Source organism: Tachysurus vachellii, chromosome 5 (genome assembly GCF_030014155.1).
Source record: "Tachysurus vachellii isolate PV-2020 chromosome 5, HZAU_Pvac_v1, whole genome shotgun sequence".
NCBI classification, from domain to species: Eukaryota; Metazoa; Chordata; class Actinopteri; order Siluriformes; family Bagridae; genus Tachysurus; species Tachysurus vachellii.
In genome coordinates, this window is record NC_083464.1 from 17,148,186 (window position 1) to 17,175,239 (window position 27,054).

At 37.0% G+C, this 27,054-nt stretch overlaps 2 protein-coding genes across 2 annotated transcripts; one reads left to right on the top strand and one right to left on the bottom strand.

Annotated features, from left to right (window-relative positions):
- Positions 1–15,655: 15,655 nt before the first annotated feature.
- On the bottom strand, positions 15,656–20,948 carry vim (vimentin). Its single transcript, XM_060870065.1, has 9 exons — positions 20,329–20,948; positions 18,942–19,002; positions 18,339–18,434; positions 17,690–17,851; positions 17,111–17,236; positions 16,809–17,029; positions 16,467–16,510; positions 16,185–16,267; positions 15,656–16,068 (listed from the first exon to the last, which is right to left on the bottom strand). Exons 1-9 carry the CDS (start codon positions 20,856–20,858, stop codon positions 16,027–16,029), a joined length of 1,365 nt encoding a protein of 454 aa, XP_060726048.1. The 5' UTR covers positions 20,859–20,948; the 3' UTR covers positions 15,656–16,026.
- Positions 20,949–21,755: 807 nt separating this feature from the next.
- Positions 21,756–26,982, top strand: trdmt1 (tRNA aspartic acid methyltransferase 1). The gene is made up of 10 exons (XM_060869230.1): positions 21,756–21,913; positions 22,822–22,931; positions 24,022–24,098; positions 24,176–24,247; positions 24,629–24,694; positions 24,948–25,017; positions 25,307–25,390; positions 25,499–25,818; positions 25,904–26,091; positions 26,742–26,982. The coding sequence occupies exons 1-10, from the start codon at positions 21,850–21,852 to the stop codon at positions 26,840–26,842; spliced, it is 1,152 nt and encodes a 383-aa protein (XP_060725213.1). The 5' UTR covers positions 21,756–21,849; the 3' UTR covers positions 26,843–26,982.
- Positions 26,983–27,054: the final 72 nt, after the last annotated feature.

Consider the following 27,054-nt stretch of genomic DNA (forward strand, 5'->3'; position numbering starts at 1 on the left):
GTCACAAAAAACAATGTGATGCCATTTGACTTTTAGACCATCAAATGCAAATTTACATAATTACAGCAAATGTTTGTTTAAAGGAGGTGCACTGGACTCTCTGAGAGTAATACACCAATACCAAGCAAAATGAGTGAAATACCAAACAAGAGCTTTATTAAACTGCACACAGGTAATGTCAATAATCTGTATACGGCACCAAAAATATATGCCTCTATGTAGCACATATCTGCTTACAGAAAGCTTGGAAAAGTGAAAAAAAAAAGGAAAAAAAAAATATGAATATACATACATATATATATATATATATATATATATATATATATATATATATATATATATATATATATATATATATTTTTTTTTTTTTTTTTTTTTTTTTTTTTTTTGTTTTGTTTTTAAGTACACACAGAATGAAGTAGTTTAAGTCTTTGGTACTTTTATTTGTGATGATTTTGGCTCACATTTAACAAAAACCTACCAATTTACTATCTCAAAAAATTGAAAATACTTCATAAGACCAATAAAAAACATTTTTAGTGAATTGTTGGCCTTCTGGAAAGTATGTTCATTTACTGTTTATGTACTCAATACTTGGTTGGGGCTTCTTTTGCTTTAATTACTGCCTAAATTTGGCATGGCATGGAAGTGATCAGTCTGTGACACTGCTGAGGTGGTATGGAAGCCCTGGTTTCTTTGACTGTGGCCTTCAGCTAATCTGCATGGTCTCTTGTTTCTCATTTTCCTCTTGACAATACCCCACAGAGAATCTATGGCCACAGAAGCTAGACTGATCCAGGTCTGGTGAGTTTACTGGCCAGTCAAGCACACCAACACCATGGTCATTTAACCAACTTTTGGTGCTTTTGGCAGTGTGGGCAGGTGCCAAAACCTACTGGAAAATGAAATCAGCATCTTTAAAAAGCTGGTCAGCAGAAGAAAGCAGGAAGTGCTCTAAAATTTCTTGGTAAAAGGGTTCAGTGACTTTGGTTTATGGAAAACTGACACTGGACTTCAAGCAACACTGGACTAAGCTTCTCCACCTTTCTTCCAGACTCTAGGACCTTGGTTTCCAAATGAAATACAAAACTTGCTCTCATCTGAATGACTTTGGGCCACTGGTCAACAGTCCCGTTCATCTTCTCCTTAGCCCAGCTAAGAAGCCTCTGACATTGTCTGCGGATCAGGAGTGGCTTAACAAGAGGAATACGACAACTGTGTCCAAATTCCTTGACACGTCTGTGTGTGGTGGCTTTTGATGCATTGACCCCAGCCTCAGTCCATTCCTTGTGAAGTTCACCAAAATTCTTAAATCAATTTTGCTTGACAAGCTTCTCAAGGCTGCAGTTTTCTCGATTGGTTGTGCATATTTTCTTCCAAACTTTTTCCTTCCACTCAACTTCCTGTTAACATGCTTGGATACAGCACTCTGTGAACAGCCAGCTTCTTTGGCAAGGATTGTTTGTGGCTTACCCTCCTTATGAAGGGTGTCAATGATTTGTCAATGATGTCTTCTGGACAACTGTCAGATCAGCAGTCTTCCCCATGATTGTGTAGTCTAGTGAACCAAACTGAGAGACAATTTTGATGGCTCAGGAAACTTTTACAGGTACTGTATTTTGAGTTGATTAGCTGATTGGCATGTCACCCTATTCTAATTTTGTGAGACTTAAACTACTTCATGAGTTGTGACCATAATTTCTACTCACTATCCACTTTAATATGAACATTTGTATGCCTGTACATTCATGCAATTATCCAATCTGCAAATCAAGTGGCAGTAGAGCAATACGCAGAACCATAAACTGATTTTATGCATTGCAGTTAGAATGTACACACATCAAATCCTGGGGTGCGTTGGCTACATCAGCAGGAGACCTTGTTTACTCCTGTCTGCCAAGAACAGGACTCTACAGTGTTATATGCTACAGTGGGCACAGGCTCACCAAAATTGTATAGTTGAGTTGTATAGTTGTATAGTCCAGGCAACATTTCTCAGCTGTCCAGTTTCAGTGATCCTGTAGCCTTCCTTGTAGTCTTCGTTTTCTTGGATTTCCTTTTCCCAATGTAGTCTTCCTTTTCTGTAGATTCCTTTTCTGGGATGAGTGGAGTGGGCAGGGTCTTCTGCTGTCACCACAAAGTGCTTTGTTTTTTGCTTAGAGATGTTTTTCTGTTCACTACATTTGTAAAGAGTAGTTATTTTGGTTACCATATAGCCATCTAGGTCATTGTCATCTCTCCTCCCTTATCACCAAAGCATTTCCACCAGCAGAAATTCCACTCAGTGGATTTTTATTTTGCTTATACATATATTCAAAACGGCCCATCTGGCACCAACAACAAGTCTTTGCACTGAGTAGTTACTGAAGCTCTTAATTGGTATTTACATGATTTTATGCAATAAGTTGTTTGGCTGATTGGATTATTACATGAATGAGCAGGGGTATAGGTCTTCCTATTAAAGTGGACAGTGAGTGTACACAGCATGTGTAGTGGATCTTGGCAGTGGATACCAGAGTTAAATGCAACAAAGAGAAAAAAGAATGAAACCAAATGGAGGGAAGGATAAAGAGAGACTGATCAGCCACACTGTTAAGTAGGAACATACTGTATGTTACACTCTGGCAGATGGATAATAAAGAGGGAACCGTAGTCTTCAGAAGACTACTCTTTTAGCTCAGTCACTAGGTATACTGTAGACTGTGTTCAATGTATGTGTCCTTAGGGGTAGGAAGAGGCCACTTCATTATTGATAATGATCCCCCCAAACCCCAACTACCGAGGCTACTCCAGTAATGACATGACGACTGAGGGTCTCCCGCTGAGGGACAGGCACACATCTTCTCCTCTAGCTTGCTTCTTTTTTTTAATCTCTCTAGTGACCTCCTGTACCTGATTCTGATTAGCCAACAGCACTCTAATGAGCTCTCTGCTGGGTAACCGCCACCCACCGACCACAAATATATGGCAGGGGATGAGACTGACATGTTTGTTACAAAGGGACAGAAATCCCTGTGTAATGATGACAGTACCCCTCCCCCACTTTGTTGGTGGCCATAGAGACATTAATCACAAACGTAACTCAATGGCACAGGAAGGTTCTCAGAGGAAACGTCTTATCTGCGGAAGAACAAATCTGCACTCCATCAAAACCTCATAAATGACTGCAAGATTATTTGGATGTAAAACATGGCAAAATTATGCAGAGCATTTTCAGCGCTTCTAGTTGCCTCCATACAGACTGATTGTCTACTGTAACATAAGCGGTGCCACTTGACCTTTGTAAAGCTGTAATTACCACCATTGCATGTTCTCTCAAAACGACATGTCATGTCATTTTGTCGCTTCGCCTGTATTGTTCTGTGCCTGCTTCCATACAAATGCAAGATACTGTGACTCATTTTACATAAAACCAGGGAACTATTATGTAATCTAATTCTATTCAGCAAGAAATGTTTTCAAAAGAAAAAGGTCAAATAAGACAAACGTAAACTTCAGTAAAAATCCAGCTGTTATGCTCAGATACAAAACAATAAAAAAAAAGATTTTAAAAGCATTCATTTTAAATTAGGATGCTGTTGAATAAAGTTTGAAAAATATTTAAATAACATTATTTACATAATTATTTTTAGTAGATGCACTAAACCTCTTATGAGAATTCACTGTATTCATTTTCACAGTCTGCTATTTTACATTTCAGGAGCACAAAAAAACTTCCTAAACGCTTTCAAGCATTTCATAAACCTTCATAAACCTTCCTTCATAAACAAATACCTGCTATTTTTGTATTTCAGATATTAACTTTTACTACTTTTAGTAATAGTTACTATTTTAGATGGAAAACGTTTAAATCAGAACACACTATGCAAATAATTATTAATGCAATTAAATGAAAATGTTGCGTTACAGACCCACGAACCCACAGTTTCTCCCAGTCTTACCGATTGTGAAGCTGAACCCATCAATGCTGAACGTGGCACTCCGGCATTTTTTAAATCCTTGTTTTTTGGAGCTGGGCTCTGTCATCTTGTTTTAATATATAGTTCTTTGCTTGTTGTTGTCAGTCTTCTGCAAGGGTCCCTTCAAGATAGACGTGGTGCACGTTTTGAGAGTGTGAAAAACTTCCTTGGTCCAGAATACAGTAACATGTGGTGGTTGTTCGTGTGCGTGTGTGTGTGTGCGTGTGTGTGTATCAGGATGATCAAGCTAAAGAATTTGAAGTTTTGGGGTGCAGGTGGGCTGCCCCCATTGCAATACCCCTAGGAGAGCTCTAAATTCTTGACTGCATCCCAGGCCTGCACATTTGCCAGTGCAGACAGAAACACTAACACACAGCTCCGTCTCTTGCTCTCCCTGTCTCTCCTACTCTCTTTCCCTCCCTTTCTGAGATCCTTCCCACTTCTCAGCTCTCACAGTGCACAATAAACACTCTCTCTCCACCTTGTTAGTTAACCCGCTCACTCGAGTGTTAATATATTTGCACCTGTGAATCTGACTTTGGCACTTGACAGCTTAACTCTGCTGTGCTTTTTTTTATAAATTGATTTTTACCTTTAATGCAATGCAGTCACTGAGTTCAACAGGCTGTGAGTGTGGACACATGGCTGTATTTATGTATTTACAGTAAAGTTAATGTGAGAATCGTTCATCTATGCATCTGCTTGAATGACCCACCTACAATATTATTTCCTAGTTGATGCTTCACAAAAATATATTCAGAGCTTACATTAGGCAAATGGACCTGAGGGGGTTTAAGTAACAGCAAAAAAAGTGAATGAAAGAAAGAATGGCAGCTTTGATATTTTACTCACTGCCATTCTGTAAAGTATTATGTGCGCTGCACATAATTACACAGATGATCCTCCCTCAGTGTTCCCTTACAGCCCCCTGATCCTTGAGCTTAACCACTTTTGTACACAGCATATCAGTAGCACATTGCACCTCAAAACCATAATTACAGCAGTGCCATTTTGGGAACAATTGCTGTTTGCATGTCAGTGTGTATCAAATGAAGTACAATACAGTGGATTTACAGCATTGCACTTCTTGAAAGCGGCATTTTTGACATTATAATCCTGAGTCATTTAACCCCAGCACCTGTCAACAGGTCCAGGTTTACTTGTCTCAATTTCTATTTACACCCCTTTAGACTCACGGTAGAGACTGAAGCATTTGCTATTAATAGCAGTTTGAAATGAACAACTGAATAAGAGTATCAAGGGGTGGGCTTCAGGACTCTCAGCAACTTTATTCTAAAATCTACATAATTAGGAGCGATTGAATTCTAGGAACAGTAAAGTTAAATCGATGTAAATATCAGAGCAGTGGGCTGTCTGATATTCTGCAGCTAGCCGTGCTCTTTCATTCTTAGAATCTCTCCAATTATCTTTGAAAAAGGGGGGTCGAGTGGAAACAGCTCTTCAGAGAAGGAGAGTTGTGAGATTTCATAGAGAAATGATGAAAGACCAGTTTTAACAAGAATAATATTGAATCTTTTTGAATGCACTCTTTGGGTCCAACAATAAAAGTACCACTAAAAATAAAAGCTATTAGGGCTATTTAGATAATAATAATTGTGTTTACATGACAACAAATGGGCAATTAGGAAGAAAAACGGAAAACATATTAAACTGACACATGTATTCCTATTCAAGTGCCTGGATTGTATTGCACATAAAGCCAACATGCTTTTCTCTTGATGATAGAAATGAGTTCTCACAAGCTTTCTGCTCACACCATGTTACCATGGACAACAGGTAAACACAAAATGAATTTTCAGCTGATGCTGTGGAGGAGTGAAGCATATCTATTCAATCCCAAGGCCACTGTGAGCTACAGGCAGCAGAAATGATTTGCTGCAAAGATATCCCTTGGTAACCCCATTTTCTTTATTTCATTTCCACATGTAATTTTGTAAATTGAAGTAAAGCATTGGTGGATAAAGGGGTGAAATGGGAGTGAGAACCTTATTGCACTATTTTTTCTGATTGGTGTCAGATGTGGCTGAAGCTCAGTGCAAGGGCCACAACTTAAATGAACGTGTTGGAACACAAGTGCACTCTTAAATGCTTAACATTAAGGTGTAGGAGTCGAGGATCACATGACTTGTTACAGGAGAGAAAGTGGATGAGAATGACATTTAAATGTCATATTGTTATGACCTCCACCTACTTATCATGTTTAAGCAAAAGAAAAAAACAACTTTGTTCATCCTCTATTTAATTAATTATCCAGGAATGGAGAGGAATATGAGGTACATATCGAAATTAAATGATCAAAAAAGACTATTTATTAATAATGTTTCCACAGATTGTCCAGGTTCTAAAGGTATATATTATGAAACAAAAGCTGTCCATCAGAATGTAACAAAAGTAAGATAGGATAGCTTTAATTGATGTGACTGAGTGGCATGGCTGAAGCACAAGGCCTTTTATTAATCTACTGTCATGTAACTCATTGTAGCCCTAGATTTGAAATTCCCAGTCCAGCCAGATTATTAGGCCTGTATATCTACTCTGTCATGCAATTATCCAATCAGCCAATCATGTGGCCTGTGGTACAGCGCAGTAAATCATGAGGATCAGGACAAAAACCTTTCTAGACATTACACAATTTCACCAAAACTGGAATCTTGAACTGTACATTTATGTTGAGCTTGTACCCAATGTAGCCTCTGTGTGGCCTTCTGTTGTTGTAGCCCATCCACTTTAAGAAGATCACTAGTTTGTGAAATGTCAAATGAGCCTTTCCTTGAGACAGAGTGTGCCGAGGTTTTTTCCGAGTTAAATTATGTAACTACTTAAAGTAACTATCCACTGAGCTTGTAGAAGCCGTCTCCCATTCATTTACACACAGAGGATTGGATCATGATTATTCATTAACATATGTTTAAAAAAAAAACTGCTAGTGCTGTGTAGTAAAGGTATTGTAGAGGTTTCCCTGGCAATAACACTCTGTTTAGACACTGACTATATCGATTTTAAAACATTGATTGGCTTGCACCTAGCCCCACCCTCCCAAAGAACATCCTAATAAAACTTTCTTTTTTTGTTATTCGATTTTCTTTATTATTTTAGTATGAAGAGAAAACAAATTAAAATGCATCAATTCATTCACTGAGGCTTTGCCTACCTGTTACTTACCAAACATTTAAATTAAACTACCTAAACAAAGTTCAAACACTTGAAATAACATTCATGGGTTAATCTCCACTTACATATTGATACACCTAAAAGCAACACAACAATCAAGGACGAGCCATGATGTGCCAATTCAAGCAGAGTACAAGGTCTGTTCACTTGAGTGTGAGTGGGAGCACAAAAGCCTGATCTGTTTTTTTTTCTCACCTTCCTACAGCATTGGAGCTCTTGTTAACTGAAAATTCCATGGTGCTCCAAACTCAGGCCCGAGCATGCTGCAGGGATGTTACCATAGGAACTGAGCTTTGAGCTCACAGGTACCATAGACTCTAGATCTACATAACCATAAGTCATATCTCTACATCTCGTATTAAAGAAAATGGTTTGCGGTGAAAAGACGTTCAGTTCTGTGTAGATAATTGTTGGTATAAAATTTCTCTAAAAACATCTGTGAAAGGATGCAGCTGTGGTAAATCAAGACCTTAAACCCACTAAACACCTTTTAGATGAACTGGAACACCGTCTGCATCCTGGACCTCGTTGCCTGACATTAGTGCCTGACCTTATTAATGCTCTTATTGCTGGATGAGCAATCCACAGTCTAAAATCTAGTAGAAAGCCTTCCCAGAAAAGTGGTTATAAAAACAGCTAAATTTGAAATGAGACATCAGTGTGTTGGCCATATATTATATTGTATGTCTGTAGGTTGATTTATCTAAAGCAGATATACAGTCTACTCATTTAAAGGTAAGAGGAGCTACTTTTGTCTGTTGTTGGTGCTGTAATCTGAACTTGGGCTTGAGAAGTCCGGTTTGTGTTCAAGAATTCGGAGTCGGTGACATCACTCTTTATGTTAGTTTTCTGTTGAGTTTTTCCTTGACTACTCTTTTGTTCATATTTATCCTTGTTCAGTTAATAAAAAATTCTCTGCACATGGATCCTCAACCTCCAGCTGTACCTACGTGTCTGGAAGACATGGGACTGAATGAGGACTCATTTGATGAAATTTAAATGACTGCCCAATATGCAATGGATAGCATACTACATTTGCTTTTGTTCATTGGGTGAAAACGGACCAGTCGCAATTGTTCATATATGGTGCTAACACAAGAAACAAACTGGCACATCCTTACCAGCATTTTATACTTTACACTTTATACTTTTGCACTTGTTTTCCAAAAATGAAAGCTTTTCACCATTTACCATCATCAGAGTGGAGGAAAGCATTCATTATTATGGGTGGTGTTAGCAGTAAGGAATGGGCCATGGCTTTCTTCCACATGGATTTGTGCTCATTTATTACTTATTTAGCCAGAGAGTATAAAGAACCTACCTACCCACAAACAGAAAGTGTATTCTTGAAAAAAATAAGTGATTTGGTAAAGGGTCTGTGTATGCACAGATAATGTAGAGAAAAGATTTGTGCAATATTTTTGCTTAAAGGAAATAAAGAAAGAAAGATTTCAAATAATTTAAGGATGAAAATGTGTCTTGATTTCACAGTGTCTTGATTTCTTACACAGCTTACTCATGAGTTGTATTTTGGCATACTTATGAAAATAAAGTTGCCTGGCTTGAGAGTGAGGTTGCTGTACACCATTTTCCACCATTATCTGACAAAGGTGCATTTATTCTCTCTAACCAGCAGTGTATTCCATGACATAGGTAATTTTCTAGAGCAGTAAATTGCCAGGAGCAGCACCCACACACTATGTCCTACATAGACACTCCTATAAATGCATTAGTGAAAGTCATTGTCAGGGCTGCCCTGTGTTCTGTAAAGGTTTTCAAAATGAACACAGTTTCAGCATTTGTCTACAAAACTCCATTGCACTTGCATTTACTTTCTTTTATATAGAAATATCATGTCATATGGACCCAAAAGTCTCATAGCATCATTGAAAATGCTTCAGTTTTGCATTCTTTTCTAATTTACAACATTTTCATTGCAAATTATATTATTAATAACAACTTGAATGAAAAGTAGAATATTTAAAATATTTACATGAATTTTAGAGTTTATTTGTATTTGGTATGTTCCCTTTTGGCTTTAATGGTTGTGTGCACTGAAGCTGGCATGGAAGATTGTGCAAAATCTTGAGAGCCATTTTAGATGATATACTTTCTAGTGTAGTCTGAACACATGCTTCTTTACAACAGATAAAAATGTTGATAAAAAAGGACAATGTTTAAAGCAATAAACATGGACAATATCACAACTTGCTAACATTTAAATAGACCTAGAAATAGCACAGAATCGTGGCTATTAAATGGATATTAATAAATGTACTTGATATTAAACATTTACTTTTATCATCAAGCTTTTTTATTATCAATGCTGCACAGAAAACATTGACTACACCCTGAATACCGTATCCTAAATCACTTCACAATAAACACTGCTGCTGCTGACTCTGTTGGTCCATCTCACCTGCTCAGGAATAAGATCTAAGGATACTTAAACTTCTCTGGCAGTAGCATGGCCTCTATCCTAACCTGTACAACATATCATCCCACATATCAACCACAGCCTCAGGCCCAGCTGACTTCATCCCACTCAGTAGCAAAACTTTTGAGTGGAAAATAGAGGTCCACTTTGGATGGTGCCTAGTGAACAGCATTATCTACAAATAACAGTATATATTATTTCTAATACTTCATATTGGATAATTCCAATAATTCCTATAATCTCAAACCCTGGCTGCCTCTTGATTTTCTATCCATGAAAACCATGGGGGAAAGAAGTGCAACATCTACGTTAAATGGTTTAGAATGCCAAGAATCCAGCCACAACTCTCAGTGCATTCAAACAGACATTAGATCCCACAAATTAGGAAATTCAGATACAGTGTACACTTGCTTGTACACTTGTACTTTTATAACAAATGTCAATGCACAAGATCATAAGCCTTCTCCAAGTCTAGCGATTTAATAAAAATATTTAGCCACAAGATTTAGCCATTTTCTTATAACCAGTTTATATAGTATTCTGCCTAAGAGGTTAGAATTTTCAAGAACAGTTACCTTTGCCATTTTGCATGTGATACAGAGACACTAAGCGACTAACCCTAAGAGAGATTTAGAAGGATGAAATTAAAAATGAATAAGTTATTTAGTATGAACAGATAGTGAAATACAAATAGGAGGCATGCTATTTAAATTATGTGTTCTGAACAGTTGCTAATACACTTGCAATCAGAAGTTGCTCTAATTGGATGGTTGTTTTTTCTTTTTTTATACATAGCTTGCTACAAAGTTTCACATCTGGATTAAACTGAGAGATGTTTGCACGTGAAGACTGCAGGACTAAGAAAGCCCAGGGTTAGTGTTAAGGTTCATTTTTCATCTTTTTCATCTCTGCAAAAGGCATATTTTGTAAAAAAAAAAAGATCCAGCTAAACAGTAAGAAATGTCTGAGGTAGCTCTAAGCAAAAATAAAATTGGTGAATGAGATCATTCTAGTCTATCGCACATCTTAAAAACACCTTCCAGTTTAAACCATGCCCACTTGGTTCAAATTCATACACAGGTAAAAATATTGACACTGTTTTATATCTCTATAAAGTAAGGTGTTTATTAATCTTGTCATGTTTTTTATCTAAAATAATAATAATAATAATAATAATAATAATAATAATAATAATAATAATAATAATAATAATAATAATTGGCATCTCTGGAAATTTGTCCGTAGTGTGTGATTGTGTGAGTGAATGAGAGAGTGTGTGTGTGCCCTGCGATGGGTTGGCACTCCGTCCAGGGTGTATCCTGCCTTGATGCTCCCCGTGACCTGAGGTAGTTCGGATAAGCGGTAGAAAATTAATGAATGAATAATAATAATAATAATAATAATAATAATAATAATAATAATAATAATAATAATAATAATAAAAACTAAAAAAAGGTTTTTAAAATGGTATGTTCAGGACTGCATTTAGAACCCAGGTGTGTCTGCCCACTTGGTGACACCTTCCACCTTAATATTTTTATCCTAAATCACCTAACACATCCAAACTCATACTAACCAAAAGAATCCTAGTTCTCATAGAGCTTTGTTTGCAGAGTATTGCAGAATAATTTCAATGTCACCGTAACGTCCTAATATTATGTTGAATAATTCAGGGTACTGTAAAATACTGAGAATCATCTTTCCCTTCATGCTTGTACAAAAAGTGGGATGTTTCTTGCATCACAGCCATTTAACTCATTAGTTTTTCTTGACCAGGATGAGTTTGATTGGACTTTGAGTGGAGAAGCTACTACATATATGCAGTATATTAGATGTGTCTAAATCAGTGATGCAGATTAAAGTTCTAGCAAAAAAAGGGCAGTGATTTGTGTTAGGCAGACTGACATGAACACTCACTCATCTTGTGGTTATAATGGTTCCCTAATTACCTTAATCTCTCTGGATGTTAGCAATTTATAGGGATTTCATTGGCCTTGGGGGTGGGAGAAGGCATTTGAGAGAACACTTCAAGAAGTCTGTTAATTAAAGCTCCAATCCCAATAATTAGCTCTTCCACACCAGAGTGAGGCAATGACCACACTCCTACACATTAAGAAACTGAATCTTTCTTTCTCTCATAAAATAATGTCTGTTGTGTGTAAATTTGTGGCTTCTTTCCAATAAATACTACTTGTTACTCATTTTTACTGTCGCCTTATGCTGCAGTTACATAGTGATGATTCATGGAGCTGATTACTGTAGGTCTCTGTTGAGTGCTTTTATTTATATATTTATATATTTATTTATTTATTTTTAACAATAAAATAGAAAATACTGGCTTCCTCAAGCAGACATTTTAGACTTTAATTTGGCATGCTGGTGACATGACACTCTCATGCAATGTTAATAAGAGTCATAAATGCTGCTCCTAAAAACTCTTTGTAATGAAGTAGACACTTCTTTATAAAAATCCTAGTCAAACTGTGTCTTTTGTAACATGCAACCCTATTATATATAGTGTTCTTCAAAGTCCCGACCTTTAATGCCTGAAACTGATTTTCTTTTAATCTTCATATATCTTTAGTAACCACTTTATCCTAGTAAGTGGAGCAGTCGATCTGGAGACTCTTCTGGGAACAACAAGCAAAGGTATGAGAATTTACACTGGACATGATGGCAATCAGTCTTAATGACTTGACCTCCCCATACTGAATTTTCTGATTTATACCTACTTGTATCTATCAAACACACACACACACACACACACACACACACAAACACAGAAAGCTGTAATGGGTGTTAGATATACAGTATAAAGCTGAAGGCAAGTCACATTTTTGCTCAGGGATCTTCAATCCACATAGGGCCAAGTAGGAGGCACACATGATAGTTGGTTGGAAAGTAGAATCTCTCAAGGCTCCTGCTTGGCTAGAATGAAAGCCTGCAGCCAAACAACCTTTTATGGATAATATTGAAGACTTCTAGACTAACCAAAGAACCCCTCAGGGTGCTTAATATTTTTATTTTTTTAATTAAAGGTTTACTGCTGCAGTGATGCTGGAACCAAACTGTCTCAGATTTCACTATGTGGAGACTGGTGATGATCTTGTCAGATTTACTAGTTTAACTGTTCACCACAAATACAGTTTATGTCAATAACATGGAAGGAAATGGGGATATGTTCAGAGGCAACAGAAAAACATCACATTTATACCACTAGGTGGCAATCAAGTATCAATGAAATACTGATGAGGCATAGACATAATATTCTAAACGTTTCCAGGATTTAGGGAAAGAATAGCATAAAACACAAACATTCAAAAACTCAACTAATCGTAACAAACTGTGAATATTATGAATGCAACTTCATACAACCTCATACAATACAGACAGAGCATAATATTGCTGCCTGAGACCTCAGAAGTGTGTACTAAGAAACATGTTTTCTCACATACTTATGCCATATGTATTTCAAAAGGCCTAATAATGCCCTGGTGTTCAGACTTACAGGATCTACAATATAGTCCAGCTGTGGAAAAAACACTAATACTTACAGATATGATTCAGTTGATTCATTCTCATGTCAGCAGGCCAAACAGAAGAGGTTATTCTGTGGTATTGTATCACAAATGTTAGCGGGGTGTTAAGACAAGGAGTACACTGTAAACTGCATAATTCATTTCTCTCTCTCTCTCTCTCTCTCTCTCTCTCTCTCTCTCTCTCTCTCTCTCTCTCTCTCTCTCTCTCTCTATATCTCTCTCTCTCTCTCTCTTTCTCTCTCTCTCACTTTCAGTCTTTCTGTGGAGTGGCAGATTGCAGGGGCATTGGAGCACATATGCTTTCCATGTAGGCCTGTAGATCTCACCCTTCATCTGCATGTTAATATAAGCACATCCTCCTGCTTCATTCTGTTCACACTCTGCCTCATTACACACACATTGCTATGCAGAAGGTGTGGACAAGATATTGAAGCCATCTCTAGGGAATACATTTCAAAACATTTTATGAGTGCCATATGTTACATTTAACATGCAAAATATTATAGTTACATGAATCTTGCTCTAAATAAAGTCTCTTACTTCTTGGAATTTGAAAAAAAAAAAATTTTTTTACACTTTAACTAAAGTAATTAACATTAATGTAGATAGGTACACTCACCCACTTTAATTAAAACACCAGCTATCCAAACAGCCAATCATGTGACCACAGCACAAAGATGAAGGTCAAGAGTCTCAGTTAATATTCATATCAACTACAGAATGATGTAAAAGTTTGATCGCTGTGACTTTTACTGTAACATGGTTTTGGTGCCAGATGGGCTGGTTTTTCAGTATTTCAGAAAATGCTGATGGCCTGAGATTTTCACACATTCTGTAGAGTTCTCTAGATTTTACACAGAATGGTGCGAAAAAACATTGAGTGAGCAACAGTTTGGTGGGTGGAAACATCTTGTTGATAAGAGAGGTCAGATCTCAGCATGCACTCAACATCAAACCTTGAGGTGAATAGGCTACAACATAAATAGACCATATTCGTATATGAGTCTGTGCCTATGATAAAATCAGATTGTTGCTCTTGGCTGACAGGAGTGGGTGTAATGTGGAAAGAAATCATTTTTTTTGTTTTGTGAATGTGCAATTGACAGACTAATGTATTTCTGGAAAGATTAACTTCATGGATTTAGGAACTAAGTAACTGCCAGGTAGACCTGAGGTGTTTATTTCAAGTGTATTCCTTTTGTTTGCAGTGTATCTGATTCGAAATTTCAAGATTACAAAAATCAGCCATTTTTCCATAGATGGGACAGGAAGAAACAAAATATATTGATATTTCCAGCATTTATCCTTTTACTGACGTTTAGCAGATCGACTACATAACTGACTGAAATGCACCAGACCAGGACAGAGATATCACTTTGTTTCACAGGAGCATCCAGATATAGGCACATACTGTTTGTTTCGCCATATGTTATATTGTTTCATGATTCTGTGTTAACTTAAATGCTCAAATTTGTCTTCCAATGTGATTTTGATTCTGTAACCCCTGTATCTTCCTTAACACTGTTAAAAGGTACAGCTGTTCTCTCTCTCTCTCTCTCTCTCTCTCTTTCTCTCACTCTCTCTGTCTCTCTCTGTCTCTCTCTCTCTCTCTCTCTCTCTCTCTCTCTCTCTCTGTTTCTCACTCTCATTCTCTCTCTCTCTCTCTTTCTCTAATGACTCCACGACTAAACCTTTGTGCTCTGTTTTGCTCTGAAATCTTGTCCTTCAGTTTCACATTAAATAAAGCTTTTGTGCATCATCTTGCTCCAACTGCTTTATTGAATTGATGACGTAACAAGTAGAACATAGAGTTTCAGTTAGCAGTTAATGCTAAATGTAACAACAGTGACACTTTTAGTTTAGTTAAAGTATTTTCTTTATGTTTTTAAAAACATTCTTTATGTAAATGTTAATACTTGTGTTGATCAAATTCACTGTCATTGTTCATATAAAAAGCTTACAAGCTACTTAATAACTAGTAGATAAATCGGAAAAGTGACTGAAGAGTCACAGAAGAAATATTAAATGATTATTTTTTTAAATGGTTTTGGTATTTTAAATCTTCTCTTTTACCCATAATATTTTAATCTTATGGGTATTTTTAGACAATATTATTATTATTATTATTATTATTATTATTATTATTATTATTATTATTATTTCATTAATAAACTAATAAAGTCATAAGAAGCTCTTGTTTCTTTCATTAAAAAAATGGTGATTGGGATCTTTATTACTGGGAAGTGCGTGTGTACTTTTGCAAACTGTCCACCAGGGGGCAGGCGAGAAAAGGACAATTTGAGATTTGAGTGAGAACTGAACACCTCCACAGCAGATTTACGTAGCAGTGAACTGGATCAGGTTCTGAGGTTCTACAGGTTGAGAGTCAGTGTAGTCTCCAGGCTGTCAAGTCCAGCAGCATGATCATTGAAGAAAGATATATTTGCATTCACTCATTAACTATACAAATTCTGAGCACTATATTTACAACATTTTCTCCAAAGAAAAAAATATGATTTTTGGAAAGGTTTATTAACTTTGTTTATTTGTTTGTTTGTTTGTTTGTTTTAAGAAATATATTCATTCATTCTTCTACATTTTGGTCAAGCTGGAAGCTGACCAAAAAAACAGTGCAAATCAATATAGCTAAGATTATTGCTGGGGTCTAATTTGCACAGTGTAATCTATAACAATTGTGTGTGAAGTTGGTTTCCACTAGCCTACAACCTCTATATTATATAAAACACCTCTCTACCTGCTGATCTAGAGTGGCAAAAAGGCACATTAAAGCTGTTTTAATGTCACAGAAACAAAAATACTCCTCTGGTACTGTATATCACCTCTCCCTACAGAGCTCTCCTTCTTTGTGAGCTTTTCTTTTAAAGGTTTTGTATGCAGTTCACTCCAGGTCTTCATGATGCTGAGTAGACTCATGAATCACCTGGAATAGGACACAAAGCAGAAATAAAGAGGATTATTTGGTAATGTGTTTTCTTTCCCTTTGAGAAAAAAAAATACATTTTATTGCAATGTTATTACTGTTTGATTTTTACTTACTTGACTATCTCTTGTTTCTATAGTCTTAATCACCACTTTCTTGGACAGGTTCTCAATAAGTGGTTTGGTTTCCATCATGGATTCTGCAGACAAAGGGCTTGTATTGTCATATTTGTGGAAAAAAAATCATTCACAAATGTTCAGAAGAAATTCAGTATATTATATACAGATGTTTTCTTATAAGAGTGCTTGCTTCTGTCAGCACTACTTGTTGATGCTTTTTGGCAATATAAATGCAATATGGTCTTTATGAGTGTGTTATGGAATTTCAGTATACTGTACCTCTCAAATTAAAAGAGGAAAAATTGGGCAGTGGATTGGCAATCCTGTAGATGGAAAGAACCAAAATGTTTTTGAATTATAGCATGTAAGCCCATGTAAAAAGCATGTAAAGGTCCTTGCCACTCTGTAGCTAACGTAATATGCATGCACTGAGATGCAAGGATTAGTTGTGAAAAATCAGCACTAAAACAAAATGTTTTCTTGTATATGTGCATATTCTAAGCTCACAAACTAAAACACTTATGTAGTTACATTTAAAATACTAAGCAAGCCTACTCTGAATATGAAATAATAAAAAGGATCCTAAGCTACAATCTCAATAAAACTGCTCAGTATACACACCTGCTCTCCTCTCCCTCCAGCAGCTTCCTGTAGGTCGCAATCTCAATGTCCAGGGCCATTTTGACATTCAGCAGTTCTTGGTACTCACGCAAGTGACGAGCCATCTCATCCTTCATGTTTTGGATCTCTTCATCCATACGAGCGATGGTTTCCTGGTAACTAGAGGACTCCATGGCAAAATTGTCCTCCAGTTCCCCCATTTGGCGTTCCAGAGACTCATTCTATAACATAAACATAGACATAGAGATTTGTATGAAGGCATTTTCACACTATCCAGCTGTTACTATTAAATGTATACTCACAGTGCCCTTAAGTGCATCCACCTCACAGGTTAAAGTCTGCACCTGGCGGCGATATTCATTAGCATCCTGTTTGGCCTGGCGGATGGCTTCAGTGTTACGAGCAGCAGCCTCTGACAGATCTGCAAACTGGAGGAAGAAAAAGAAAATGCCTGCTGATTTACATTGCATTTATATTTCTATTACATTTGTACACAAATTACTCCCTGAAACTGACACCACAGATAGCAAGATGAATAGAGGGGCAGACTTAGAAGCTTCATTTTTCACCATGCCGTTTAATTAGCACTTTGTAATATTGGCTAATGGGTTCATCTGGGTTTTAGATAAGTGTATCAAAACTGTGTTTGTCAGTCATGTTAAAAAAAGACAACAGTAATCCATTGTTTAGTGTGCTTTCAGTGATTGGCCATCTGTACACTCTATCCAATAAACCCCAGCATTACCATCTGCTCATTCTCAGAAACCCAGAGGGAATGAAAAGCACTGCAAGACACACAAGAAGACACACAACCAAACACTGCTACAGCCACTAATGATTAAAGTTCTCAATAAGAAATAAGCTTGTGGATAGAAACTGACCTTAGATTTGTACCATTCCTCAGCCTCATGGATGTTCTTGCTGGCCAGAGTCTCATACTGAAGGCGGACATCTCGCAGTGCAGCGGTCAGATCAGGCTTTGCTATGTCCATATCAATCTGCACATGCTGGTCTTGTATCTGGGCCTGCAGCTCAACAAGCTCCTGCAGGCAAGTGAAAGGAGAAAGCTTGAGTTTCCATGCAGATTTTTTTAAAAAGATGAAGGTACAGAAGCTGTGTTTATAAAACATATGCAACATCAATGTGTTATATATTTTACACTAAAAAGAATTCATGCATTGCCATGTTTTCAGATTGTTCAAATAATTCAAATTCAAACTCCTTAATTCAAAAGGTCTTAGATCTTTCTGATTTTTAGCCCTTTGATTTGCAAACAGATAACACAGAGACGGATTATAAACTTTTTGGCCTGTGTTTCAACTTAGTGTTAGACTGGCCCTTTCCTGTTTTGTAAGGGCCAGTCTAATAATACTCTTCATCCTCTTGACATAATTTGCTAATCTCTGTGCCAATGCCCTTCTTTGCCAATCTCATGATCTACTCAAGGCTCTGCAATGGTCACACTCACATGCAATAAACTGTCGTGATGCATAAAAGTAAACAGACACAACAAACAAAACTGTTATATACCTCATCATGAAGTTTCTTCAGGAAAGTAATCTCCTCCTGTAGGGACTCCACCTTGCGCTCCAAGTCTAGACGAGCCAGGGTTGCATTATCAACATCCTGTGAACATTCAATACATTAATAAAATACAGCTGTTAGTTCAAGCCAAAGATTGTATAACAGTCTAAAATTACATACAGTCCTATGCTTCTAATCACAGTAAAGACAACACTAAGCATATGTTTACTATTCTAGAGCACCTAAAGCCAAGTATAGCACTGAATAAAATGGTGGAAAGTATTTTCTTGTGCCTATTTGCAAAGTTACAGGTGGCACAGGTGGAAGTGGCAGATGGTTTTAAATACCCTGCTCCTTATTCCATTGTTCTCTACTGTCTGAATACACCACCTTCCCCCAGCTACAAGTAACAGCCCCCACTCGGACAACAGCTTGCTTTGTCATTTACTCACAAGCCCCCTCTTTGCATCATCGCAGAAACTATCACAGAGTGGAATTAACTTTCCAAACATGTCAAACATTCCATCTGAAATCTAGACAAATCCAGATCACATCATCTAATAAAATGTGTAGCAATAACTAGCTGAGTTGTCTGTGGAATGTACATACCTGTCTGAAAACCTGGAGGTTGTTTTCAGCATCTTCCCTTTGAAGGACCTCTTCTTGAAGCCTGGATATGACATGCAATTTAACACAGAAAGACTTAGGCTTCATATATTGTACCAAATAGACTGTAGATATACAGTCAATATGTCTTCTTTAGCTTAAAAGTTTATTATTTATGGGGTTGTTAAAGATTGACATGGAACACATTTGGCTGCCTGTTTTTAACAATTGATTTTAATCTTAAATGAACCAAGGTTGTGGAAGTTTTTGAGAAAATAAAAATAGCACACCGGTAGGCACGGGCAACAGAAAAAGGTTCACAATTTATTTGTACTGCTGCGCAACAGGATCCAACGCTCCTCTTTTAGCATGAGAGAGGAAGAACCCTGATTATTCGTTTCATTCAGATTTTATAGGCATGATTTAAACACTAAAATCTGAAGAAAGGAAAACATCAATCATTGGCGAGATGCACAAAGCCTGATCGTCTCCTGATCAAGATAATCTTACGGAAGTCTGCCTAAATTGTTTATGAGCCTGAGTCTCAACATTTCATCTCCAACTCCTTCTGACCCTCTAATATTTTAAACAAATTTCTGGTAAGAAAAACTTCTAGTCACAAACAACTTCTAGTCATGCACACAGAAGGTCAGACCCTTACAAACAGTTTCTTAGGAAAATTTTCCATGACACTATCATTGATTTTCAGCAGACCAACTAACTGACTAACTACCATAACCTAACAAATTTCTGATATTCATTACCATAACACTCATATTTGCTTGTTTATCATCACATTCCATATTTAGTTCTCTCTTTTGGCATTATAAAAACCTGCACTCATTTGGGAAGGTTTTTCACAATATTTTGTAGTGTAGCTGAGGGGATTTGTTCAATCAGCCTCAGGAGCAATAGTAAGATCAGGTACTGATGTCTGGTGAGGAGGTCTGGTACACAGTCAGCATTACAGTTCATCCCAAATGTGTTGGGATTAAGGTCAGAGCTTTTGTGCAGATCACTCCAGGACTTCCACTCTAAACTCGGAACACCATGTCTTCATACAGCTTGTTTTGTTCGACTGAGGAAGTGCCATGGTGGCGCATGTTTAGGTCCCCTACAGTAGCTCCAGTGAAGGGAAATAGTCATGCTACAGCATACAGCGACATTCTAGACAACTGTTTACTTCCAACTTTGTTGCAACAGTTTGGGGAAGACTCACATATAAGCATGATGTTCAGGTGTCTACAACCTTTTTGCCTTATAATGTATGTACTTTAATACTTGTGGCTGGGAATTCACTACATAAAACCTTGTAATCTCTGGTTTCATACGAGAATATAAACAATATTGTTACTGTATACAAAGCTACAAAGAAAAAGTTCTCACATACTTTTCTCTTAGGCGTTCGATATCCTCCATCAAATTATCTCGGTCCACTTCGACTCTGGCCTTATCACTGTTGAGTTCGTCCACTTGCCTTCGTAACTCTCTCATCTCCTCCTCATAAAGATCTCCGACTCTGGATGTTCCTTTTCCTCTGAACTGCGCCAGCTCGGTGTTCAGCATCTTGTTCTGCCGCTCTAGAAAGCGCACCTTCTCTATGTAGCACGCAAAGCGGTCGTTTAGCTGCTGCATCTCGGCTTTCTCGTTTGTCCGGTGCGCTTTGAATTCGACGTTGATGGCACTGGACAGGGCGAAGTCCAACGTTTCGGATGCGAGTCGGGGCAAGTTTGCGCTTGTCACTCGCGCACTTCTGCTCGGCGGAGCGGAGACGGTGCTGTAGGAGAGACGCGCTGTGCGCGCTGGAGCCGATTGCTGACGGCTGGAGTAACAGGACCGAGCGGAGACGCTGCGCTCACCACCAAATATCCTTGTGTAAGAAGATGACTGGCGAGAAGTTGCTGAGGATCGATTTGCCATTTTCGAGTCCTGTTGAGTTTTTACGCCCACCTGGTCCTCACTACAGCAGCTCCACTCCTCTAAAGCTTGAGCTCATTACAGCCTCCTGGGTTTTATACTCGACTCTTTATGCAAATGACATAACGGTGCGCTGATGACGTCATAAGAGGCTTATTCAGCAGCACTGTTACGTCATAATGCTACATAGCAGAAGGCCTTAAGCTATTAAAAGTCGTTCTAAAAAGTACGACTTTCAGATATAGTGAGACTAAATGTACCACTATATCTGAATTTACCAGTGCTGTCTTTTTGTCCATTTTAACCCAAAATGGCAGATTTTTTTATTTTAAAATAGTGTGTTAAAATAAAGAAATCTGCCATTTTGGGTTAAAATGGCCAAAAAAACAGCACTGGTTTTTCTGATAAGTGAAAATAAAAATGGGATCCTATTAAAGCCTTTAATAATAAATATTTATAAAATGACTTAATTTACGTGACATTATGTAAGAGGGTTTGGTCAGCATTTAATTTGAAATAGTTGACTTTTTTGTTTTGGTTAGTTATAAAATTGTTATGAATGATATATTACACAAATGTATGATGTTTGTACATTAAATGAACTACTGGAACAGAATTAGCATTAAAAAACGTACGTATTTTTAGTCACGTTGTAATTGACCAAACAATATATTATACTGTATGTGCCAACATCTTGTCCTCAGTTTAACTTGGTTAATGATGTTGATGAAGTTTATTTAATATATCAAAGGCATTCACAAATAAATAAGGATTCAAAGGTGTAATTGTGTTGTTGATTTGCTTTATTAAAGGCAAGAAAACACACAAGACTGATATTCGAAAACCTACCCTAGTGATTTCACCATACATCGTAAAAAACAGTCTATGTCGCAGATCGGAACTTTCTTGCGCAGTGGTTGTTTCCAGACGGAGTTGTAATGTTAGCACACGTCTCACAGTGTTATTAGTGGGGATCTTAGCTAAGCGGTAAAACATGGAGAGGCTCCGTGTTGTGGAACTGTACAGTGGCATCGGAGGGATGCATTATGCACTGCAAGGTATATTCTGACTCCTGGTGTCTGTTGGATCATACAATTAATTTATTTTCTCTGTTTATACTAATTAGTATTCCATTAACTCTCTCTCTCTCTCTCTCTCTCTCTCTCTCTCTCTCTCTCTCTCTCTCTCTCTGTCTCTGTCTGTCTTTCTGTCTCTCTCTCTCTGTCTCTGTCTGTCTGTCTTTCTGTCTCTGTCTGTCTTTCTGTCTCTGTCTGTCTGTCTGTCTCTCTCTCTCTGTCTCTCTCTCTCTGTCTCTCTCTCTCTGTCTGTCTCTCTGTCTCTCTCTCTCTGTCTTTCTCTCTGCCTGTCTGTCTGTCTCTCTCTGTCTGTCTGTCTGTCTCTCTCTGTCTTTCTCTCTCTCTCTGTCTGTCTGTCTGTCTCTCTCTGTCTGTCTTTCTCTCTCTCTCTGTCTGTCTTTCTCTCTCTCTCTCTCTCTCTCTCTCTCTCTCTTTCTCTGTCTGTCTCTCTTTTTCTCTTTCTCTGTCTCTCTCTCTCTCTCTCTCTCTCTCTCTCTCTCTCTCTCTCTCTCTCTCTCTCTCTAATAACCAATAATATCAATAAATAAATAAATAAATAAATACTTGTAATAACAACACTTACATTTAAGTAATTAATAATAAAGATATAGAAAAAAAATAAAGAAATCCATACATTAAGATGAAGATTAAGATGATTGTGAAATTCTGTTAAGTCTAGTAAAACATTTTCACAAAGCTTTGATAAAGGAATAATAGAGGACATTCCGTTTTCAAAGATTTATGCAGTCAGTGAACTGTGGTTCTGTGAAGATCTTTTGTTGTTGTTGATGTTTGTTTGTTTTTTACAAATAATTGAGACTGTAGCATAGTTTTTATTGCATCACATTGCGCTTGATGTCATAACTAATTCCTCTTGTTTTTCTCTTTAGAGAGCGCCGTCCCTGCTGAAGTGGTAGCTGCAGTGGATGTGAATACAACAGCGAATGAAATCTATAAACACAACTTCCCAAATACTCCACTGCTACCAAAGACCATTGAAGTGAGCAGCTGCTAATCAGCCTGATTCTCATTTTCTTAATGAATGAAACATTTGTTATTAAGTGGCACAATATCATGTTAAATGGACAGCAGGCATTATAAAGTATAATAGCATAAAAAGAAAATTTTAAGCGATTATTATTTGTACTTAATTTACCAAACCTATACAAAACCTTTCCCCCATGTTCCTATATTAGAAAAATAGCAATAAATTATCTTATAGTATAGTATATCTAAATTATTGTGTAGTATATTATAGTATTTAGCCAGCATGAATTGCTAAATAATATAATATCTGGAGATAAACACCTATAGCATAGTTATGCTGTTATCTCATGTCACCTCTAGGGGCAAGCTGCCTGTCATCTAGATCCCAAACGCTGTCTCCTTGGTACAGTGCACAATATAATAGAAGACATCATTTTACTTGAGTAAAAATATCACGTGTAAGGAATGGGATACAATGTCTTAAAGAGAACAATGAATAAGTCATAAACTTATTAACTAAAGAATAAATATTTTGAAAATATTATATTATGAAAAACAACAATATAGAATAAATGCCTAAATAATGTTTTTAGGCAACTTTGTAAGCTTATTGTTTTGTTAGTAATTTATATTTCCTTTTATTTAGACCTTGTCACATTTCACCCCATGACAAGCAGTTACTCCAGTATTTTAGGTGAAAGAATAACTTGGAAGTTTGAGTGTTGGGTAAAGGTTGTGTGCATCGTCAGCATGGGTAATGATGCACCAGCTGCTACACCCATTGGCCTTAATTTGATTTAGTAAAGACTTGCTCACGTATGTGACACAAAATTATTCCTTAGAAGGTGAATCATTTGGAAATAGGTAATAGAACAAGATCTTTCTGAAAATGCTTCAGTTGGTTTGTTTGTTCTGGATTTTGGGCAATAAGACATGACTTGATCATTTATATATTCAGGATAAGCAAAGTTTGACATTTTCGTGGCAGATTTGAACCTTATTCTTTGTCAAGCTACAAATTCATATATTGTTATAAAATGGTACATTTCTATACAATTTAATACAACATTGAGTACAATGAACTTTTGTTTGATTTTATCTAGGGAATGACTTTAAATGATTTCAATAAACTGGACTTTGATGTGATTTTGATGAGCCCTCCTTGTCAGCCTTTTACTAGGTAATCAAAACTGTAGTCACTATTTTCACTCGCATTGTTGCAGAAATAAATAGTAATGAGGTTTTCTACTTATGTAGGATTGGATTACAAGGTGATGTAAATGATCCCAGAACAAAAAGCTTTCTCTACATCTTGGATATACTGCCAAGGTCAGATCAATCTGTGCTCTCTATATACTTGTTATATATGATACTCTGTGCTCTTTGTGCTCTCTGTGCTACTTAACCTTAATTTGACATTTTTTTAATCAACTTGGTTTATTGAAGTGCCTCAGTTGTTCAGACATGAACAGTAATCTGCATTCAGTTAGCTATTACAGCAATGGCCTTTTTTCATTCTTTCAAGCAGATGTGTGTGTGTGTGTGTGTATATATATATATATATATATATATATAATATATACATTTTATAATTTATATATAATATAATATATATTTTATTCTATTTGCTCTTTAGCGAAATATTTGAGAATTGCAGCCACTCCATCTGATAATACTGCTTTTATGTAAGAACCTGTGCTCTGTTTGTAGGTTGACCAAGATGCCCCGCTTCATTCTGCTGGAGAATGTGAAAGGCTTTGAGACGTCCACTGCGAGGTAAACTGGCTTATAGGGCAAGTCCTCAGCTTGGGAGACTGCTGTCAGTACATAGCTGTCATTCAGTACTGTTCTGGGTTAAGCAGTTTATACTCACAATGCCATTGTTAATAAGCCACCTACACTGTCATGTCTTATTGAAATATTTAGTACAAAGGATCCAAATGTAAGCAGAGAAACAGGACTGAAGGATAAAATGGAGGGAAACCTAATTACGTGGATTTGAAGTGCAATTTTTTTATTTTTTTCCCAGAAATGCCTTGATAAAGACTTTGCAGGATTGTCAATACAACTTCCAAGAATTAATGATATCACCTACTTGTGTAAGTATGTACTTTTATTCTGATCCAATTATCATTTTACCTTATGAAAATTGGGTAATTATAAACAAGTAAATGAAAATAAGCAAGTTTTTTTTTTTCTGATTTCAGTGTTCGTAATAATATATTCATGTTAAAACAAAACTGTTGTTTCAATAAACCTAAGAGATGAACTGTAGTAAAACCAGCTTTTTCTAAAAACAAACACAAAGAAAAAACTTGCTGTATCATAAATAATAGGCTACTTGATATGAATTTGACTGCAGTTGTACAACTTTGTTATTTTTCCCAGCTAGGAATACCAAACTCAAGGCTGCGTTATTTTCTTATTGCTAAAGCTCCCTTAGATTCCTTCTCCTTTCCAAAAACAACAGAGGTAAACACATCCATCCTGTCTGAATATGATATAAGATTCCCTTTTTAAGAGGTTGCATTGTGACCTGTTATGACTGTTATAATAAACTGTGATCCTTAACCCGTCTAGATTTTAGAGGGCTTTCCGAAGTCATCCATCTATAACACAGACAGTCCAACTATCTCTGCCAGCCACTGTAGTACAGTAAATGGTAGCATGAGAGAAGATGGGACTATAATCTATAAGCTGGAGACGGCCCAGGAGCTGGAGAGGAAGAGGAGTCAAGACAGCGAACAGACAGTGAGGAGGCTACAGGATTTCCTGGAAGAGGAAAAACAAGGAACAGACATGGACAGATATTTGCTTCCTCCGAAGATCCTGCTCAGATACGCCTTGCTCATGGACATAGTGAATCCAAACTGCCGGAGATCAGTCTGCTTCACTAAAGGGCAAGGATTCATAAATCAATTAATCATTCATTCATGACCACTGCTAAATTAATTTAATTGTAAAATTCTTTTTGTTCCTCTCCAGATATGGGCACTACGTAGAGGGAACTGGTTCTGTTCTGCAGTCATGTACAGATGTGGAGCTGGAGAGCGTCTTTAAGTCACTGGACGTGTTGTCTGAAGAGGAGAAGTTGCAGCAGCTGTCCCGGCTGAAGCTCAGATACTTTACACCCAGAGAGATAGCCAACCTTATGGGCTTCCCACCACAATTCAGTAAATCAAATAAAACAAATCTTTATAATACAGCAATTATATCATGTGTATATAGTACTTCAGTACCTGTCTGATATATAAAGTGTGATTTTTAAGACTAGAAACAGTCTAAATGGTTTAATGCCAGTGGACTGCGATTTGTAGAATGTAGAGGATTTAGTTAGTAACAATAGTGACGGTGTGTGGTAGCCTAGTGGTTGTGAGTTTTATCCCAGGTCCAACAAGCTGCCACTGTTGGGCCCTTGAACAGGGCCCTTAACCCTCAATTTCTCATTTGTATTAAAAAATAAATAATAATAAAAAAATGAGATCATGTAAGTTGCTCTGGAAAAGGGCATCTGCCCTTTCTGTCTTTCAGTATTCAGGCTGTTTTTGATAACTGACAACAATTACATTTCATTCTGGGATTTCTGATGATCATATCATACTTCTCAAATCTCACATATTAGCATTTTAACATTGCAGTATAATGTTTTGCAATTCTCTGCAGTATTAAATGCTTAAAAATTGCTTACACTCTAACGGCAATGGCTAGTTTATATTCGGGCTCTCTGGCAAGAAAATTGTGACATTGAAGCATGCCACAATAAAATGTGTATAAAATGTTATAAAATGCAGGTATGGCATCATTTCTGTTCTTTTTTTTTTAGGGTTTCCTTCAAATATCTCCATTAAGCAGCAGTACCGGGTTCTGGGAAACAGTCTGAATGTTTGTGTGGTAGCCAAGCTTATCAGTCTCATGGTGTCATGACCAACAAATGGGATTTCCTGCAGAGTTTGAGGGCTGTTTCAGCATTCACTGGGACTCCATGATGTTTCAAAGACATTCAACTTTTGTATCACATGAATCAAGTTTGTAAATTATTAAATAAAGCTGTATGTGTTGTACTACTATGTTTCTCTGTTGTTTTATTTAAAAAGAAATTCCTGATATGTTCTACTTAATAATAGATGTTAGTTGTT

Coding starts and splice junctions, on each gene's coding strand:
- vim (XM_060870065.1), bottom strand. CDS start 20,858: ATGGCAAATCGATCCTCAGCAACTTCTCGCCAGTCATCTTCTTACACA. Junction 19,003..20,328: donor ATCGAACGCCTAAGAGAAAA/GTATGTGAGAAC, acceptor TGTCATATCCAG/GCTTCAAGAAGAGGTCCTTC. Junction 16,069..16,184: donor TAGAAACAAGAGATAGTCAA/GTAAGTAAAAAT, acceptor GTCCTATTCCAG/GTGATTCATGAGTCTACTCA.
- trdmt1 (XM_060869230.1), top strand. CDS start 21,850: ATGGAGAGGCTCCGTGTTGTGGAACTGTACAGTGGCATCGGAGGGATG. Junction 24,248..24,628: donor ATCTTGGATATACTGCCAAG/GTCAGATCAATC, acceptor CTCTGTTTGTAG/GTTGACCAAGATGCCCCGCT. Junction 25,391..25,498: donor CCTTTCCAAAAACAACAGAG/GTAAACACATCC, acceptor TAACCCGTCTAG/ATTTTAGAGGGCTTTCCGAA.